We start from the raw sequence: 17823 nt of genomic DNA, 5'->3' as shown, positions 1-17823 counted from the left end.
ATTAATGGCTAATATTATCATTTGTAACAGTTATTTCTTAATGATCATACAGGTTATTATTTGTGAGTAAAATAAAGTGTTATAGTGTCATTGTTACATGTACTTACCATAGTAATAACGGTACATGCAACAAAACAAAACCTAATCCTATAGAAAGTACATGTTGTTAATTAATATTACTCAGTACTTAAATATATAATAACAGTGGAACAATGACGCCTTCAAATAAAGTGTAACCAAAGTATGTTTATTTCCATGTACTCCTGCCTCAGGTGAGAGTGTTCCGGTCACCAAGACGGACCTTCCGAACCCTTGTCAGGACAAGAAGGGTGGGGATGGTGACACGATCTACGGCACGGAGGAACACAAGAGACACACGCTCTTCTGTGGCACCAACGTCATACAGACCCGCTACTACACGGGAGAAATGGTTAAAGCTGTGGTAGTGCGGACAGGTTAGAAACCAGAATTACCGCAATGTTTTGTGGGATATATCAGAAGCAGCCTTAAATTTGGTACCTTAGTAGACAGCATAATTGTGCTGCCTATCTGATGCTTAAAATGCAGTTCCTTGATGTTTTTCTTTTCTAGGTTTCAGCACCGCTAAAGGGCAGCTCATTCGGTCTATCCTGTACCCCAAACCCACAGACTTTAAGCTGTACCGGGACGCCTACCTGTTCCTGCTGTGCCTGGTGGCTGTTGCCAGCATCGTCTTTGTCTATTCTTTAGTCATGAAAATTATAAATCAGGTTTTTATCCTTCCTTACTGTCTTAAAAAGAGCAGCATCACATTGTGATGTCAGTCCCTCTTAGTTGTAGGATATTTAACAGAATTTGTGTAAATAGGATGCTGCTTTGAGCAGAATTTTAAATGTAAATGCTTGGAAAATATGAGCTGTTCAATGAATTTATTAGTTAATAAAGTTTGGAAAAGCGCACCTCCCCATTATGATGTGTACTCTGCAGGAACCAGTAAAGGAAATCATAGTCAAGTCTCTGGACATTATTACCATCACGGTGCCGCCTGCGCTGCCGGCAGCCATGACAGCGGGCATCGTCTATGCTCAGCGGCGTCTCAAGAAAGTGGGGATATTCTCCATCAGTCCTCAAAGAATTAACATCTGTGGGCAGCTGAACCTGGTGTGCTTTGACAAGGTAAATGTGGGAAACTGAAGTCCTTTTTGTGTTTGGTGAAACCTGAAATAGTGGAAATTAAATAAAAGTTAGCTAATTCTTCTTTAACACACTCATTACCATTTAATCATAAACCATATAACCATATTTTTTATAAAACTAAGGTTAATTCAAGTAAATTGAGGTGACATTTTGGCACCGCAGTGCCTGATAATAAACTGTTACTTAATTCACAATTTGTTTTTTGCAATACATACTGTTTCTATATTACAGAGTGATCTGTTATCAGAGGTGACTGTACATTTTTGAAATATGGACATTACTTTGACAGTTCTAAGATAATACAAATCATGCAGTTATTGTACTTAAATAAATGTATTCATTTGAGGAAGAAACAATGAGCTCATTAAAGTAATTATTACAAGTTGTGGACATTATGAGTAAAATACTCAGTTTAATTATTTATTTGATAAATTATTATTCTTATACTTAATAGTTATCTAATAATTTAATATTTATTTAATAATTTAATATTTAATAATTTATATTTGTATTTAATAATTTCATTAAAGTTTACTATTAATAAAAACATTTTTTTAAATAAACTTTCTTTTTATATTATTACTACTGGTAATTGCAATTTGCAATAAGGTCTCATTTGTTAACTTTAGTTAATAAATTATTAACTAACAATAAGCAATGCATTTATTACAGTATTAATTTATCTTTGATAACGTTAGTTAATAAGAACAGTTGTTCATGTTTATTCGCAGTGCTTTAACTAATGTAGTTAACTAATGTTAAAAATTGTAAAGTGTTACCATTTAAACTGTTATTTATGTATTAGTGCTATTGATATCAATGATATCAATACAATAATGATGATGATAATAATAATAAGAAGAAATTATTTATATACAAAAACAATTACTTTTTAGACATTTTAAATATTGTATTATTCTGTATAATTTCAGACAGGCACCCTCACAGAAGATGGTCTGGACATGTGGGGAATTCAACGAACAGAAGATGGCGGGTAAGATAATCTGCATAAACCAGAACATTCTCAGTTGTTTTTTAAATTAACATGGAGGAACCTTTAATTGTCTTTTTTTCACCAAAGAATCTCTCTACCCTAGATTTCACCATTCAGAAGAAAAAGCAGATGATAAGAGTTTAGTAACAACCAAGTTTGTCTCATGCATGGCCACGTGTCACTCCCTCACTAAGATTGAGGGTCAGCTCTCTGGAGATCCACTCGACCTCAAGATGTTCGAGGCCACAGGCTGGGTCAGTGTCTGCTGTGACAGGAGAACAGATTGTTATATCGTCATTCAAGTTTTGAAACAAGTTGTACTTGTTTTTACATTTTTTTGGGTGTCACTCTGTCTATCTATGGTCTTCAGATCTTGGTGGAAGCCACAGAGGAGGAGACGGCTCAACACGACCGCATTGAACTCACTTATGTAAAACCGCCAAATCAGCTTTTGCCGCCACCAGTAATATCACCTGAACAGGACATGGTGAGCATTTAAAAATCTCATTTATTCCTGTGATGGCAAAGCTGAATTTTTGACTGTCATTACTCAAGTCTTCAGTGTCACATGATCCTTCAGAAATATTATTAATATTATCAATGTTGAAAATGGTTGTGAAACCTTGATAGTTTTTTTTATTTTATTCAAAAGAATAGGATTTATTTGAAATAGACATATTTTTTGACATCATAAATGTCTTAACTATCACTTTTGATCACTTTTGCAATGCAGAAAACGTGGACTGAATTGCTGAATCCAGTCATAAAACTGTATAACGCGGAATTTGTCAAAATTTTGATGAATAAATGAAAAGCCGGTCAATACTTGAATCAAATCATGATATAGACTAGTGTCTGTGAATATTAAACTGCAAAAAGACTATTTAAATACAAATCCTGCATGTTCTGTGTGTCTCTGTGTGAATAAATGGTTTAATTTACCACACACAAACATACACACACACACTGAAGCACTCGTGACGCTTGCGGTGTTTTCAACCTCTGCTGCCTCACTATATGAGGACATGAATGCATGAACTTCATTTCCAGAGCCTTCATCTCCAGCAGCCTGTCAAAATAAAAGTTCTGTTTAATGTGAAGAGATTGTGACAGTAGAGTTTAGCTACGTCTCAATGTAATTATACAAACACTAATAATAATAATAAATTATTATTAAAACTATGTATTTTTAAGGAATAATCACAATTGTTCTTCAAAGTTTTAAATTTAACAGTAAAGCGCTGTTGTACATTACTTTGTTGGACAAAAAGTTTAATTTCATATGATTTAAAGATAAATTAAATAGTTTTATGCCTTCATTTGATTGCCATAGAAATTAAAATGCACAACAGAATTTCTGGGGGAATTGTTTTTTATAGAAATGAAGAAAAAAAAAAGTTTAATTTTTTTTTTTTTTAGAATTCAATTAATTAGACATGCTTTTTGATTCATTAAATTTTAATCAAACCATTAAACTGAAACAGAAAACAGAATTTGTTCAAAATAAAACTAAATCAAAACGCAATCCAGAAAAATTAAAACGGTAAAAAAGGAATTTGAAAAAAAAAAAAAACAGATTTCATAGGGTCCAGCTCTGGCACTTTTGATAAATTTAATGCATCCTTGCTGGATAAAAATATTAATAATAAAAAAAAAATCTCACTGACCCGAAGTTTTTGAATGGTAAAGCACATTTTCTGCCCATAAAGCTAGATATAATAAATGTTTTACACATGTTTAGTGAGCATTTCTCTGCTTATTATGGTCTAAAGTATTTATTTAAAAATATCAGTGTATTTACAACATTTTTCTGATCTCTTGTGGTTTCCTTTCAGGAACTGTCAGAACTCTATGAGCTCTCGGTATGTACAATTATTTAATGAATTTCATTATGATTGTATATGGGTTTGTACATGCTTTCTGTCGTGTCTCGTGCAGGCGTCCTATATGATCGGTATTGTGCGGCAGTTCTCCTTCTCCTCCGCCCTACAAAGAATGAGCGTGGTCGTTCGTCAGATTGGAGAGAGACGCATGGATGCGTATCTGAAAGGAGCACCGGAGGTTGTGGCAAGCCTGTGTAAGAAGGAGTCAGGTGAGTGGAAGTTCCGCCCATTATTATCATCTCTTTCTGAATTTCAAATCAACATTGGATTTTTATTTTTTTTTATTTCTCACCACGCACCACAGTACCAGAGGATTTTGCAGAGGTTCTGGAGGACTACACCAAACAGGGTTTTCGGGTCATCGCGCTGGCACACAGACGACTAGAATCCAAACTTACATTTCACAAAGTGCAGAACATTAACAGGTAAAGTTTAAACTTCATTAAACTTTACTAAGGTTTTTTATAAAATTATTTGCAGTGTTATGCTGTGACTTTTATCATGTTGTGCCACCATGTGTTTAATGCCAAGTTGTATTTTGTTTCTCCTCTACAGGGATCAAATTGAGAAAAATATGGATTTTCTGGGTTTGATTATCATGCAGAACAAGCTGAAAACAGAAACTCCAGGGGTTCTGGAAGATCTACGACGTGCCAACATACGCACCGTTATGGTCACAGGTAAACAAGACTTTTTTCTGGCTTGCAACTGTGTCATTTTGTTTTTAGTTTAATACAGTTCCTGAATATTCTTTTCAAAAGGTCATTTTAAACATGGTTATTCACATACATTTTATAGAATACCCTTCAAAAGTTTGGGGTCAGTGAGATTTTTGAGAAGTCTCTAATGCTCGTCAAGGCTGAATTTCTTTGATCAAAAATACAGTGAAAGCAGTGATATTGTAAAATATTATTACATTTTAAAATAATTGTTTCCATTTTAAAAAAGCAGAATTTTCAGGATCATTACTCCAGTATTCAGTGACACATGTTTCTTGGTTTGATGCTCGAGAAACATTTCTTATTATTATCAATGTTGAAAACAGTTGTGCTGCTAAATATTTTTGTGTAAACAGTCATTCATTTTTTTTCTTTCAGGATTCTTTAAAGAATTCAAAAGAACAGCATTTATTTGAAATAGAAATCTTTTACAAATGTCTTAATTGTCACTTTTGATCAGTTTAATGCATTTTTTCTGAATAAAAGTATGAATACCTTTAAAAAAAAAATTCTTGCTGACGCCAAACTTTTGAACGGTAATTTGCATGAAGCTAGATATACTGTAATAAATATTTTGTCGCAGTTGTGCTTGGGACCTTTCTGACAGGATATTCTGGTTCAGTCACTTACTGCTTACCTTATTTGTGTTAGTTTACTTGATTAGCTTAGCTAAAGTGTAATATGCCCATGTTGTTTGAAGATGGCAGGGCGTTTAGAATGACCAGCCGTGGCCAGACAGACAGGAGTCTGGGAGCTTTGAAGCTTAATTCATTAGGTATTCCTGGAATCTGATCTAATAAGGTTCTCAGCTCTCCAGATTACCAGCCAAGCGCTCCAAAGTTCAGATGAGGCTGAATGCAGCATTGTGAACGTAAGCAGATTGAGTTTGTACATGACCCACGCTTTCAATCGTCGAGGAACACTGGGTCATTGCCTGATATCAGCCATCATCACCGTTCACTAACAAAAAAGTGCCATTATACCAGTATAATGGATGTGTACCAAGTTCCAAAAGAATGGCGTTTAGTAACGGTTTCTTTCTTATTTTCTTCATCTTTTTCTCTCTTGTGCAGGTGACAACATGCTGACAGCCATCTCTGTGGCACGAGACTGTGGCATGATCCAGCCTGAAGACCGGGTCATTATTGCAGACGCTCTGCCCCCTAAAGACGGCCAGGCTGCTAAGATCAACTGGCACTACGCCGACAAACCCGGCAAACCCTCGAACAAGCCCACCAAACTAGAGGTCAGTGTGCCATCTACTGGCCAGAACCTGTCACAGTAATGTTACATGTGAAGCTCTATCAACAGCTTTTTTTGCATGTTGACAATCACTTTTACAGTAGGACACTTACAATGAAAGTACTCAAGGCCATACAATATACATAAAAAAAAAAACCTTTGGTAAATGAAGTCTGCATGAAACGGAAGTCTTTTCTTCTCTATTGTGATGTATATGCGACTTCTTGAACAAGAGAAAATGTAGGGTGAGACTTGATTTTGTCCATTGGTAATTGATTGGATGGTTTTGGTTTGCTATTTCTGTGATGTCATGTGAGTGACAGGTTCTCGCGCCAGTAAACACGTCATCAGAGAAGAGGAGAGATGCTGCAAGAGGGAGGGGAAGTTATTTTGATGAAACATTTTGAGGTCACACAAGTTTAAAAAAAAAAAAGTGCACGGATGAATTATTTGTGGAAAATGCTGCAGTATTCCATAAAAAAAAACAAGAATTGTCCATTCTGATTTAATCCAAAATGTTATCGATATAGCTTTAGCTTCAGCATCTCTCTGTACTTGTGTTCTCTGATAGCAGGAGATGGAAATTATTATGGAAGATGAACATTCTGAGACGAGACCACAGGAACAGTATCACTTTGCCATGAGCGGAAAATCTTTTGCTGTAATTATTGAGCATTTCCAGGACCTGCTACAGAAGGTTGGCTGAAAGCATAGTTGCTTTTTATACCATATTTACACATATGTGTCATAATATTTTATATGATATCTATGGTGTTTTTATTGTTGTAGCTGGTCCTTCATGGAACAGTATTTGCAAGGATGGCGCCTGACCAGAAGACTCAGCTTGTTGAAACATTGGAAAGTGTAGAGTGAGTATTAAACAAACACACACGGAAATTGTAGTAAGTATTAAACGCAAACACACACACACACACACACACACACACACACACCATGATGGCTTATTATCTATTCATATCTAATTTACACAAACCCCCATACCTATGTTAAGTGTGTAACTCGTCCCGCCCCTTTTTTTTGCGACCAACCTAAATGCAGGGTTCCGACAGTCATAAAAAACAGATTTTATGGTGATTTTCATGCTTGGAAATGAACAAAAATTATGAATATGAATAATGAATATACACTACTGTTAAAAAGTTTGGGGTTAGTAAGGTTTTATATATATATATATTGTGACAATGAGTTTTGCCCAGCCAAGTACCGCCCACTTTCTCAACAAGAAAAAGTAAAAATCTTGCTAAACTTTTTTTTTTTTTTCTGCTCTCTGCTGCAGCTATTTTGTAGGAATGTGTGGAGATGGAGCGAACGACTGTGGGGTGAGAGACTTTAAAACTCTGTTGTAAAAGCTTTTCAATGGTGTCTTTTACATCTGTCATATGTTCTGTAAGTATCATGTGTTGCTGCTGACGTCTGTCTGTTTCTTGCTCAGGCACTGAAGAGAGCTCATGCTGGGATCTCCCTATCAGAGCTGGAGGCTTCAGTGGCGTCTCCCTTCACCTCCACAACTCCCAGCATCACCTGCGTGCCCAATCTGATCAGGTCTCCTAACTGCACCACAGCACGGCTCTGTTTTAATGAGAAATCAAAACTTTCAGTATCTTTTGAAACCGTTCATTGTTCTACAACAAGCTGTAAGTTTTAGTACTCCAAACATCTTCAGTCCGAAAACGGCAAAAATTTGGCTTCTGACCTCAGAAACACAAAAATCCATGACGTTTCGCATTTACACAAGAACGGTACCTTTGATTAGGGTAGCACAATAAATAAAAATGAATTTTCAATAAATGCTGCTCCACACAAACGTATCTCTGCATGCGCTTTGAGTTTGGTTCTGGAATGAGAACTTGAAGCGCTTATAAAGCAGCTGTTGTTAACAAAAAAGAAGATTTAAGGGCTTCCTGAAATTAAAATAGCCATACATATTTGTATTGTAAGTTTACAGTTGTGTTGTAAAATGAAATGATTATAATATTATTTTTCCTGGATTCTTCATTATTATAATGGTAATATTACTTAAAATTTATTGTTATTGTATGACACTTTTTTTTTTGTCGTTTTTAATCGCAATCGCAATTTTAAATTGATTTATTTAAAGGAACTTACATAGGAAAATACAGCCTGTTTAATTCTAAGAGCCCGAAAAAGAGTAGATATAAAATGACTCTTGGGTTTGATATAACTTTTTAATAATTTTTTATTAAAGCTTTTGTCTTGAAGATGCAGTAAGTGATTTCTGAGAAACAGTGTTGATATTTGAAATCGACATCCAAACAAACACACCCCTATCTGGATGAAACACTCTCTCCCTTCATTGCTCCGCCCACAAAATAATAAACACGCTGTTTAACACAGGCAACGGCTAGCTGGCGCATCAGACAGCTCGTGCAGATATGGATGAATTCATCAACAGCATATCTTGGTTCTATAAAACAATGCTACTCGCATATATCGAGCAGAAACAAAGCAACCTGAGAGGCTCTCTGATGTCTCTCCAGCGCTGGAAAGCTTTTCTAATATTAACGCTGGTCGTAGCTCTTGCCTGATCATAACCCTTCTTTTTCCAATAATATTTCCTCTTTGGTAATATCTCAGCTATCTCTTTCTACAGTCTTTCTGCAAATGCCCCTCTTGCTCACTCTCTCTCCTCCCCTATCATGAGAGGATACGCCCCCTACGTCTGATTGGCTTAAAGATTGTTTTGTGGTCAGTGCATTGGTCCAATCCATTTTGTTTTTCTCCTATTTAGACAACCAGTACTATGTACAAACACTTAGTTTTCAGCACACACAGAACAGAAATCTATCAAATGTTCAAAGAACTGTTTGTTTGGTTGTTGATTTCAATTTCCAACAGCGTTTCTGAACCACAATGAGTTGATGAGGGTGCCTGTTTTGGCCTTCAACATTGTAGACCGTTTCACCCAATGATAAATGTTCTTTGAACAAAATGTCTTGTTTGCAGTGTCTCACTTGTTGTTTCTCCACAGGGAAGGACGAGCGGCTCTCATCACCTCCTTCTGTGTGTTTAAGTTCATGGCTCTGTACAGTATTATTCAGTGCCTCAGTGTCGCCCTTCTCTACTCCGTAAGTTTCCCTGTCATGATTTCAACCACAACAATTGACTGAACTGTAGTTAATATACATCTTTGGCTGCATCTGAATTCGCATACCTCCCAACTATAGTAGGCGGAAAACAGTATGTGACAAAAGAAGTATGCCTAAATTCAGAGTAATCATAAAAGTGTAGGCAAGAGAGATTCTGAAGTGTGCATACGATGGGCTCTTTACCATCCCATGAGGCCGCAGGAGAGGATTTATGAAAGGCAGTGAAGCGACGTAACTGACGCTGGTAGGTCACGTGACAGTGACAACATGTAGTATGTCCAGATTACATTCATACTACACAGTCATACTATATAGAACATACTTTTTTAGAGGTCGTGAAGTAATTATTTAGAGTATGCGATTTCGGACGCAGCCTTTTACTTGGTTTTCTGTGATTGAAGACAAATTTTGAGTAACCAAAGATCATTAGTTTTTGCTGAGATTGCTTATACAACCCTGATCCATTAATAATGCATTTCAGATTGGCAGTAACCTTGGGGACTTCCAGTTTCTCTTCATCGACATAGCCATCATTCTGCTTATTGTCTTCACCAGTGAGTGTCATCTGTAATGTCTTTCTTGTTCAGCTCCAATTTATCTTAGCATTGCCTGTTGTGTTAAGCTCTTCTATCTTTTTAGTTTTTATGAATTATGCAGTAAAGCAAACTAGTATTTGTAATATGGATTAGTGGATTCTGATCATCTGGTTTATAATCATAATAATAATAATAAACATTTATTTGTATATCACTTTTCATACATGGAATGCAACACAAAGTGCTTTACAGGCATAAAAACAAATTCACACAATGACAATATAAAATCATTTAAAAAATGAATAACAGATAAAATAGGAGACATACACAACACTCACATAATATTATTAGGCTGATAAGCAGCTTTAAAAAGATATGTCTTAAGCAGCCTTTTAAAAATTTGAATACTAGTAGCCTCTTTCACTTCATTTGGTAGAATATTCCAAATTTTTGGAGCATAATGACTAAAAGAAGCACCACCAGATCGTTTATGGATAACTCTATAATGTGCCAGTAGATTGGCATTAGAAGATCTTAATCTACGATATGGAACATACTTTAACAGACATTCTGAAATGTACAAAGGTGCCAGATTGTGCTGATTTTTTATAAACAAATAAAAGAACCTTAAAATCGATTCTTTGATGAACTGGTAACTAGTGTAAATCCATTAAAACCGGTGTAATATGTTCTCTCCTTTTTAATTTCATTAGTACTCTGGCAGAAGCATTTTGTATCAATTCGCTAAAGAACTCTTCGGTAGGCAATTGTACATAGCATTGCAGTAATCAAGATGAGAGAAAATAAAAACATGTATGAGTTTCTTAGCATCATCCAAGGATAAAAATGGTCGAATCTTTGCTATATTTCTCAGATGATAAAGTTTTTTTCACTTGATTAATATGAAATTTAAAGTTCAGATCGCAATCCAAAGTGACACATAAGCTCTTAACTTTCTTCTTAGATTGCGAGGCTAAGGGACCCAATCCAGCCTCTATCCTTTCCCGCTCTTGTTTTGGACCGACAATCAAAATTTCCGTTTTGTCTTCATTCAATTTGGTTGTTCATCCACTTTATGATCCTGGACAGACAATCATCCAGCCTCTCTAATATTACAGTGTCTCCTACTTCAACTGAGATATATAACTGTATATCATCAGCATAAAGATGATAATTCATGTTGTATTCCTTAATTATGTAACCCAACGGGAGCATATATAATGACAATAAAGCAGGTTTAAACCTTTTAACCTCCTCAATGCATTTCTCATTGCATTGAACTCACCAAATGTGAAATAGAGGTACACAGAAAATTTAATTAGGAAATAACATAGGACTGTTCTGTATAGTATCCATCATGATTACTTTGCATCATAAGATCAGGGAAATAAATAATAGAGTAATTAGCCAAATTGGATTTTATATTGTCAGTGTAAAAGTACAGATAACCTAATAAAATAGTACTGCAGTAAAAGTAGAGTAAAACTATAAAAGTAGATTTTAAATGTACTCAAGTATTAAAAGTATACAGCTCTGATCGATGAACCATGTTTATTATTTATTCTAGGCAGTACTAGTCATTATCAGCAATAATAACAAAGGGTTATACAGTGTAAATTACATTTTAAGTACTGAATAATAATAATCAACTACCTGTCATTACCTGGTTTAGCATTAGTTCCATGTAATTAAGTTCAGTGTGTAGTAATTACTATAGTAGTTACATGTAACGTTTAACAAAGACACTGCAAAATAAAGTGTTACCTGAGAAAGTTTAGTGCAGATATTTAATATATTGTTCTGCAAATAAACATTTTATTTTATTTTAGTAATAAAACGTATACATTATGGTTTTTGTAATACTAGTTATATACGTATTTACAGCTGACAATCATGACGTAAATATGATTTTCCATCTACAATAATCAATACAAAAATTTGGCATTAAGTAAATTACTTTTCATGGAATTCAAGCTATTACATTATCCCAGTTCCCAATTCATTTTCTCCCGATTATTGAATTGGTGAGCTGGTTGACTCAATCGAATCAGTCCGATTCGTGAATGAATCTTTCAGTTCATTGGAAGAAATCGCCACGTTCATAAACAAGAAACTGTATGTTTTTTATGAAATGTAGTGGAGTAAAAAGTGTGATATTATGCTTTGGAATCAAGTGGTAGAAGTTTCCAAACAAAATGAAATACTCATTTACTGCACTTAAATACATTTTTCAAGAATCTGTACTTTTATCAAAGTAAAACCTTTTAATTACTGTCCACCACTGATTGCAAGTACATTATTGATTCTCTTTTTTGCTTTCCCCACCCACTCCTAGTGAGTTTGAACTCCGCATGGAAGGAGCTCGTCGCCCGAAGACCTCCCTCCGGTCTCGTCTCAGCTCCTCTCCTCTTCTCAGTTCTGACCCAGATTCTCATTTGCCTGGGTTTCCAGGTCATGGGCTTTCTCTTGATCCAAAAACTCGACTGGTACTCCAAGCCAGAGTGAGTATGATGCACTGGCTCCAATGCAGAACAACTGATGTTGTTTGCCCTAACCTTATAGTTGCATTAAAAACAATCTAATAATCTGACTGCAGCTCGAGTTCATTGTTTTTATTTTTATTTGCTTCTGTAATTTACAGTTTCTACAACTGCTCTGCTCCTCATCACATGGATAACTCCCCGAACTCCTCCGAGACCAAAGAAGAAAATATCACGAACGATGTGAATACCACACTCTTCTTCGTCTCCTCGTTTCAGTATCTCATTGTTGCCATTGTTTTCTCCAAAGGAAAACCTTTCCGCCAGCCCAGCTACAAGAACTGTAAGGATGAACATTTTTCAACTTCATGCGTTAAGAACAGTGTAAAACAGTGTTTTGAAATCATTGTTTTGATATAATTTATAATTGCATGTTTTTATATTCTTTTTCTCCCAACTTTAAAATAATATATGCATAAATAAGTTTGAGTACATATTGAAAATTTCCAATTAACTTAAATGTCTAAAAGTGGTGATATCATTGTGATATCATTGTAATATTGAATTTGAATTGATTTGACAGACGAAAGGCAATTCTAGTTCTCAGTTACTGTTCATTGACTGTGTTTCTGGTTGTCTGTTTTGTTTCTTTTAGGGCCGTTTGTTCTTTCTGCTTTAATTCTGACCATTTTCCTGTTTTTCATCATGTTTGTCCCAATCTCTGGAATCTATCAATTTTTGGAGGTATTGTTGTTTCTTAACGATTCCTTTAGGTAATATATTTCCTGTTGTTTGAATAATTAATCAATTATTTCAATACCTTTCACAATTCAATTATTTATTAATAATTTGAATATATTTTAAAATGTGATTTATTAATTCATTACCTCAGTCTTCAGGGTCACATGATCATTCTTCAGAGATCATTCTAATATGCTGATTAGCAGCTCAGGAAACATTTCTTATTATTATCAATGTTGAAGACAGTTGTGCTGCTTCATATTTTTGTTAAAACCACGCATTTATTTGAAATATAAATATATTCTAACATTATAAATATATTGAATGTAACATTGGATCATTTGAATGCACCTTTCCTGAATAAAAGTACTGTATTAATTTCTTTCAAAATAAATGTTTGCTGATCTTACTGCATGTTTTAAGAAGTTCTCTACATTGTCTCCATTCTCCTCAGCTCGTGTGTGTTCCTTTGAGCTGGCGTGTGGCTATAGTGCTTATCGTGCTGGGCAACACCTTAGTGAGTGTGTTCATCGAGGTAAGTGGGAACATCAGACTCTTACATCTCCCACATTATTTGTTGTGGATATTTACATATGATAAGAAATTGCATTTCAGTGTAATTCTATTGCTAGCTCAGATACAGTATTTAGGGAAGATTGAGTTGACCCTTCAGCCAGGGTCAATAACACACTGTGCTTGCTGTAACCCAATTAAACACTCAGTTGTAATTGATGGCATATACACTGCTACAGAAAAAGACAAAAATAGGGTTGCCAATCAAGAGCTGGTTCTTATTCAGAACTGGTTCCATTTTTATATAACATGAAGAAAATTTTTTTTAGTTCACGTACTACATGTAAAAACAAGTTCTTATATATAAATATATACTGCCCGGCCAAAAGAAATAAAGTCGCTGTTTGGATTTAAATGGGCAAATTCTATGATTGGATCATTATTGCTGTGATTATGTTTCTAGCATGTTATATGTTTGGCAACAGTTCTTTTAACCCTAATTAATGGAGTGTGTAGCTTTTCATTTCTTGAACAGCCATGTAGGAAGACACATCATAGTCATATTCCAGGATGACAATGTCAAGTTTCATCAGGCTCACTTTACTTTAAATAACATCACAACATTTATTTCCATTAAGCTTTGCATACATTTTTGGTCAAGATCTAGTATTGACAATGCAAGAGTCCAGCACTCTCTAAAGTCTCCTCCAGCACATCACAAATACTTTCACTTAATGTAAGGTCTGGACTCAGAAGTGTCAATTCATTTGTGAAAATGATTCTTCATGCTTCCTCCCAACCATTCTTTCACAATTTGAGCCTGATGAATCTTGACATTGTCATCCTGGAATATGACTATGATGTGTCTTCCTACATGGTTGTTTAAGAAATGAAAAGCTACACACTCCATTCATTAGGATTAGAAGAACTGTTTCCAAACATATAACATGCTAGAAACATAATAGTCGCTGCAGTAATGATCCAATCATAGACTCTTAAGCATTTTCCTATTTAAATCCAAACAGTCATATTTTTGGGGGCAGGGCAATATTTGGTTTTTTTATAGTCAGAACAAATTACTCTAAAAACATCAGTTTTTAGCTTCTAACTCATTCGTCTAATATAGCTTTATCATGGGAGTATTTGGGACAATTTGCAATTTAATTCATAAGAATTTCAAGTAATTAAATAAATTACAAAAAAAATAATTGCCTATATATATATATATATATATATATATATATATATATATATATATATATACACACACACAAACACACACACACAAGTTCTTTTATATATATATATATATATATATATATATATATATATATATATATACATGTCCTTCTCAAAAAATTAGCATATTGTGATAAAGTTCATTATTTTCCATAATGTAATGATAAAAATTAAACTTTCATATATTTTAGATTCATTGCACACCAACTGAAATATTTCAGGTCTTTTATTGTTTTAATACTGATGATTTTGGCATACAGCTCATGAAAACCCAAAATTCCTGTCTCAAAAAATTAGCATATCATGAAAAGGGTTTCTAAACGAGCTATTAACCTAATCATCTGAATCAACTAATTAACTCTAAACACCTGCAAAAGATTCCTGAGGATTTTAAAAACACCCAGCCTGTTTCATTACTCAAAACCGCAATCATGGGTAAGACTGCCGACCTGACTGCTGTCCAGAAGGCCATCATTGACACCCTCAAGCAAGAGGGTAAGACACAGAAAGAAATTTCTGAACAAATAGGCTGTTCCCAGAGTGCTGTATCAAGGCACCTCAGTGGGAAGTCTGTGGGAAGGAAAAAGTGTGGCAAAAAACGCTGCACAACGAGAAGAGGTGACCGGACCCTGAGGAAGATTGTGGAGAAGGACCGATTCCAGACCTTGGGGGACCTGCGGAAGCAGTGGACTGAGTCTGGAGTAGAAACATCCAGAGCCACCGTGCACAGGCGTGTGCAGGAAATGGGCTACAGGTGCCGCATTCCCCAGGTCAAGCCACTTTTGAACCAGAAACTGCTTCTCCGTAGCGCCTGACCTGGGCTACGGAGAAGCAGCACTGGAGTACCCACAGTCAGTGATGGTCTGGGGTGCCATGTCAGCTGCTGGTGTTGGTTCACTGTGTTTTATCAAGGGCAGGGTCAATGCAGCTAGCTATCAGGAGATTTTGGAGCACTTCATGCTTCCATCTGCTGAAAAGCTTTATGGAGATGAAGATTTCATTTTTCAGCACGACCTGGTACCTGCTCACAGTGCCAAAACCACTGGTAAATGGTTTACTGACCATGGTATTACTGTGCTCAATTGGCCTGCTAACTCTCCTGACCTGAACCCCATAGAGAATCTGTGGGATATTGTGAAGAGAAAGTTGAGAGACGCAAGACCCAACACTCTGGATGAGCTTAAGGTCGCTATCGAAGCATCCTGGGCCTCCATAACACATCAGCAGTGCCACAGGCTGATTGCCTCCATGCCACGCCACAATTTCTTTCTGTGTCTTACCCTCTTGCTTGAGGGTGTCAATGATGGCCTTCTGGACAGCAGTCAGGTCGGCAGTATTACCCATGATTGAGGTTTGAGTAATGAAACAGGCTGGGAGTTTTTAAAAGCCTCGGGAATCTTTTGCAGGTGTTTAGAGTTAATTAGTTGATTCAGATGATTAGGTTAATAGCTCGTTTAGAGAACCTTTTCATGATATGCTAATTTTTTGAGATAGGAATTTTGGGTTTTCATGAGCTGTATGCCAAAATCATCAGCATTAAAACAATAAAAGACCTGAAATATTTCAGTTGGTGTGCAATGAATCTAAAATATATGAAAGTTTAATTTGTATCATTACATTATGGATAATAATGAACTTTATCACAATATGCTAATTTTTTGAGAAGGACCTGTATATAAATGATAAATATATATATAAATGATAAATGTTATAACAGTATTAGGATCAGTAATTTGCTGCATTAATGAATTGAAGGAGCGATTCCCATCCCTATACTAAAGTAAATTCCATCTGCTCTGCTGAGGCTGATTCCCAGGATAAGGAAACAGAAGTTATATTTTAAGCTATATAGCCAGCCAGGCCATGAATTGTACAGTGTGTCTGATTCCATCAGCAGCTCCTGCCTCTGAATCAAATTAATTACTATGTCCTTTTTGGGCAAACTCCTCACGCTTATTAAGAAATGCCAGCAATCATCGTAGTGGCATATAGCGGCTGTTTCCTTCAACTCTAGATCCCGCCGTCTTCCTGGTGCGGACTACAGGTCACGCTCCTCCTCAGACATTCTCTCGCATCTTTCAATCATAGAACATTATACTCCATCAGCCAATCAGTGGGACCCGATCCTGTGATCTCGCTGGATGTTCATTGCCAATAAACTGATTATTTTTAGGGCAGAATAAAATAATTCTCTTGCATCCCTCTATTTTTCTTTAACTAACAAACAATCCAAAAAAAAAAAAACACTGCCCTTTCAAGAAAAAATGTTTTTAGTTTTGCTCTTGACAAGGAAAAAGCAGAAACAATTGATGACCATAAATCTTTTGCTGGCCATGTGATCCGTAGCTCTCTTCATTCTTTCCGCCCTACTGCGATATTCTTTAGACCGTCGTGCTTGACGTCATCTTATGGAAGCATGTGTTCAGCAGAGACAAGCAGGGAAGCTATGGCGTCTCCCCTGCAGGCCCGACACCACAGGTTGGGAAAAATCTGACACTTCTGTTCACCGTTGCCTTTTCACTTCCTGGTGTCCACTCCGCCCTATTTCCCACTCACACTCTTTTCCCTCTCTCCTTTGTCTCTCTCTCTCTCTCTCTCTCTCTCTCTCTCTCCACACACCCTGTTTTAACGTTTGGCCTTGCATGCGCCAACTAGATTTTTTTTCTGAACGCTCTCTAGTGCCCCCTGTGGGGACTCTTGTTTTGTCATGCTCCCGGGGCTTACGATTACCCCTCCTCCCCCTCCCCCCATTTTCCTCTAATGCTCCTTCTGTAGTGGCAATTACTGCATACGTGTGTAAGCTATGCGTCTTTTTAACCCGTGTTTGGAATGACGGTGCAGGTATGTGCCAAACAGAGCAATATTTAACATCTAACATAACGAATTGCAAAACTTGCACTAAAGTTCTGATGTATCGTGCTTTGTGTGTTTATAAAGCATCTGGTTTGGTTAAAGGAATATTCTGGGTTGTTTGCAACTTAATGTCTGTGGAAAGCATTTTTGAATTTGGGACAGTTGTTCTACTTCTGGTTTTGCTTAACTAATTTATAGTTTGCAGTGCCATGTTAACTAGGCCTTGATGAAAAAAAAAAACAGGTTTACTTTTTTAGACTGCACTACTGTTCAAAATTTTGGGTTGAGTAAGATATTTTTAGTTTTTAAAGAAATTAAT

At 35.9% G+C, this 17823-nt stretch overlaps 1 protein-coding gene across 2 annotated transcripts in view; it reads left to right on the top strand.

Annotated features, from left to right (window-relative positions):
- atp13a3 (ATPase 13A3) overlaps window positions 1-17823 on the top strand; it is a 45547-nt gene that overhangs the window by 22316 nt on the left and 5408 nt on the right. Inside the window, exons 12-33 of one of the 2 annotated variants that reach the window (XM_077203795.1) lie at window positions 273-455; window positions 592-749; window positions 967-1155; window positions 2109-2170; window positions 2274-2424; window positions 2541-2657; window positions 4006-4032; window positions 4109-4262; window positions 4358-4478; window positions 4609-4733; window positions 5846-6018; window positions 6589-6711; window positions 6804-6883; window positions 7312-7354; window positions 7468-7577; window positions 9025-9121; window positions 9624-9696; window positions 12014-12179; window positions 12320-12501; window positions 12814-12902; window positions 13354-13434; window positions 17037-17129. In XM_077203795.1, coding sequence (XP_077059910.1) covers window positions 273-455; window positions 592-749; window positions 967-1155; window positions 2109-2170; window positions 2274-2424; window positions 2541-2657; window positions 4006-4032; window positions 4109-4262; window positions 4358-4478; window positions 4609-4733; window positions 5846-6018; window positions 6589-6711; window positions 6804-6883; window positions 7312-7354; window positions 7468-7577; window positions 9025-9121; window positions 9624-9696; window positions 12014-12179; window positions 12320-12501; window positions 12814-12902; window positions 13354-13434; window positions 17037-17129 — 2597 coding nt within the window. The remainder of the gene's footprint in view (window positions 1-272; window positions 456-591; window positions 750-966; window positions 1156-2108; window positions 2171-2273; window positions 2425-2540; window positions 2658-4005; window positions 4033-4108; window positions 4263-4357; window positions 4479-4608; window positions 4734-5845; window positions 6019-6588; window positions 6712-6803; window positions 6884-7311; window positions 7355-7467; window positions 7578-9024; window positions 9122-9623; window positions 9697-12013; window positions 12180-12319; window positions 12502-12813; window positions 12903-13353; window positions 13435-17036; window positions 17130-17823) is intronic. The other variant, XM_077203796.1, reaches the window with a different exon arrangement.

This window comes from Siphateles boraxobius, unplaced genomic scaffold (genome assembly GCF_051911475.1).
Source record: "Siphateles boraxobius isolate OS27281-9 unplaced genomic scaffold, OSU_SipBor_1 5, whole genome shotgun sequence".
NCBI lineage: Eukaryota > Metazoa > Chordata > Actinopteri > Cypriniformes > Leuciscidae > Siphateles > Siphateles boraxobius.
This window is presented reverse-complemented; position numbering and strand designations above follow the sequence as displayed.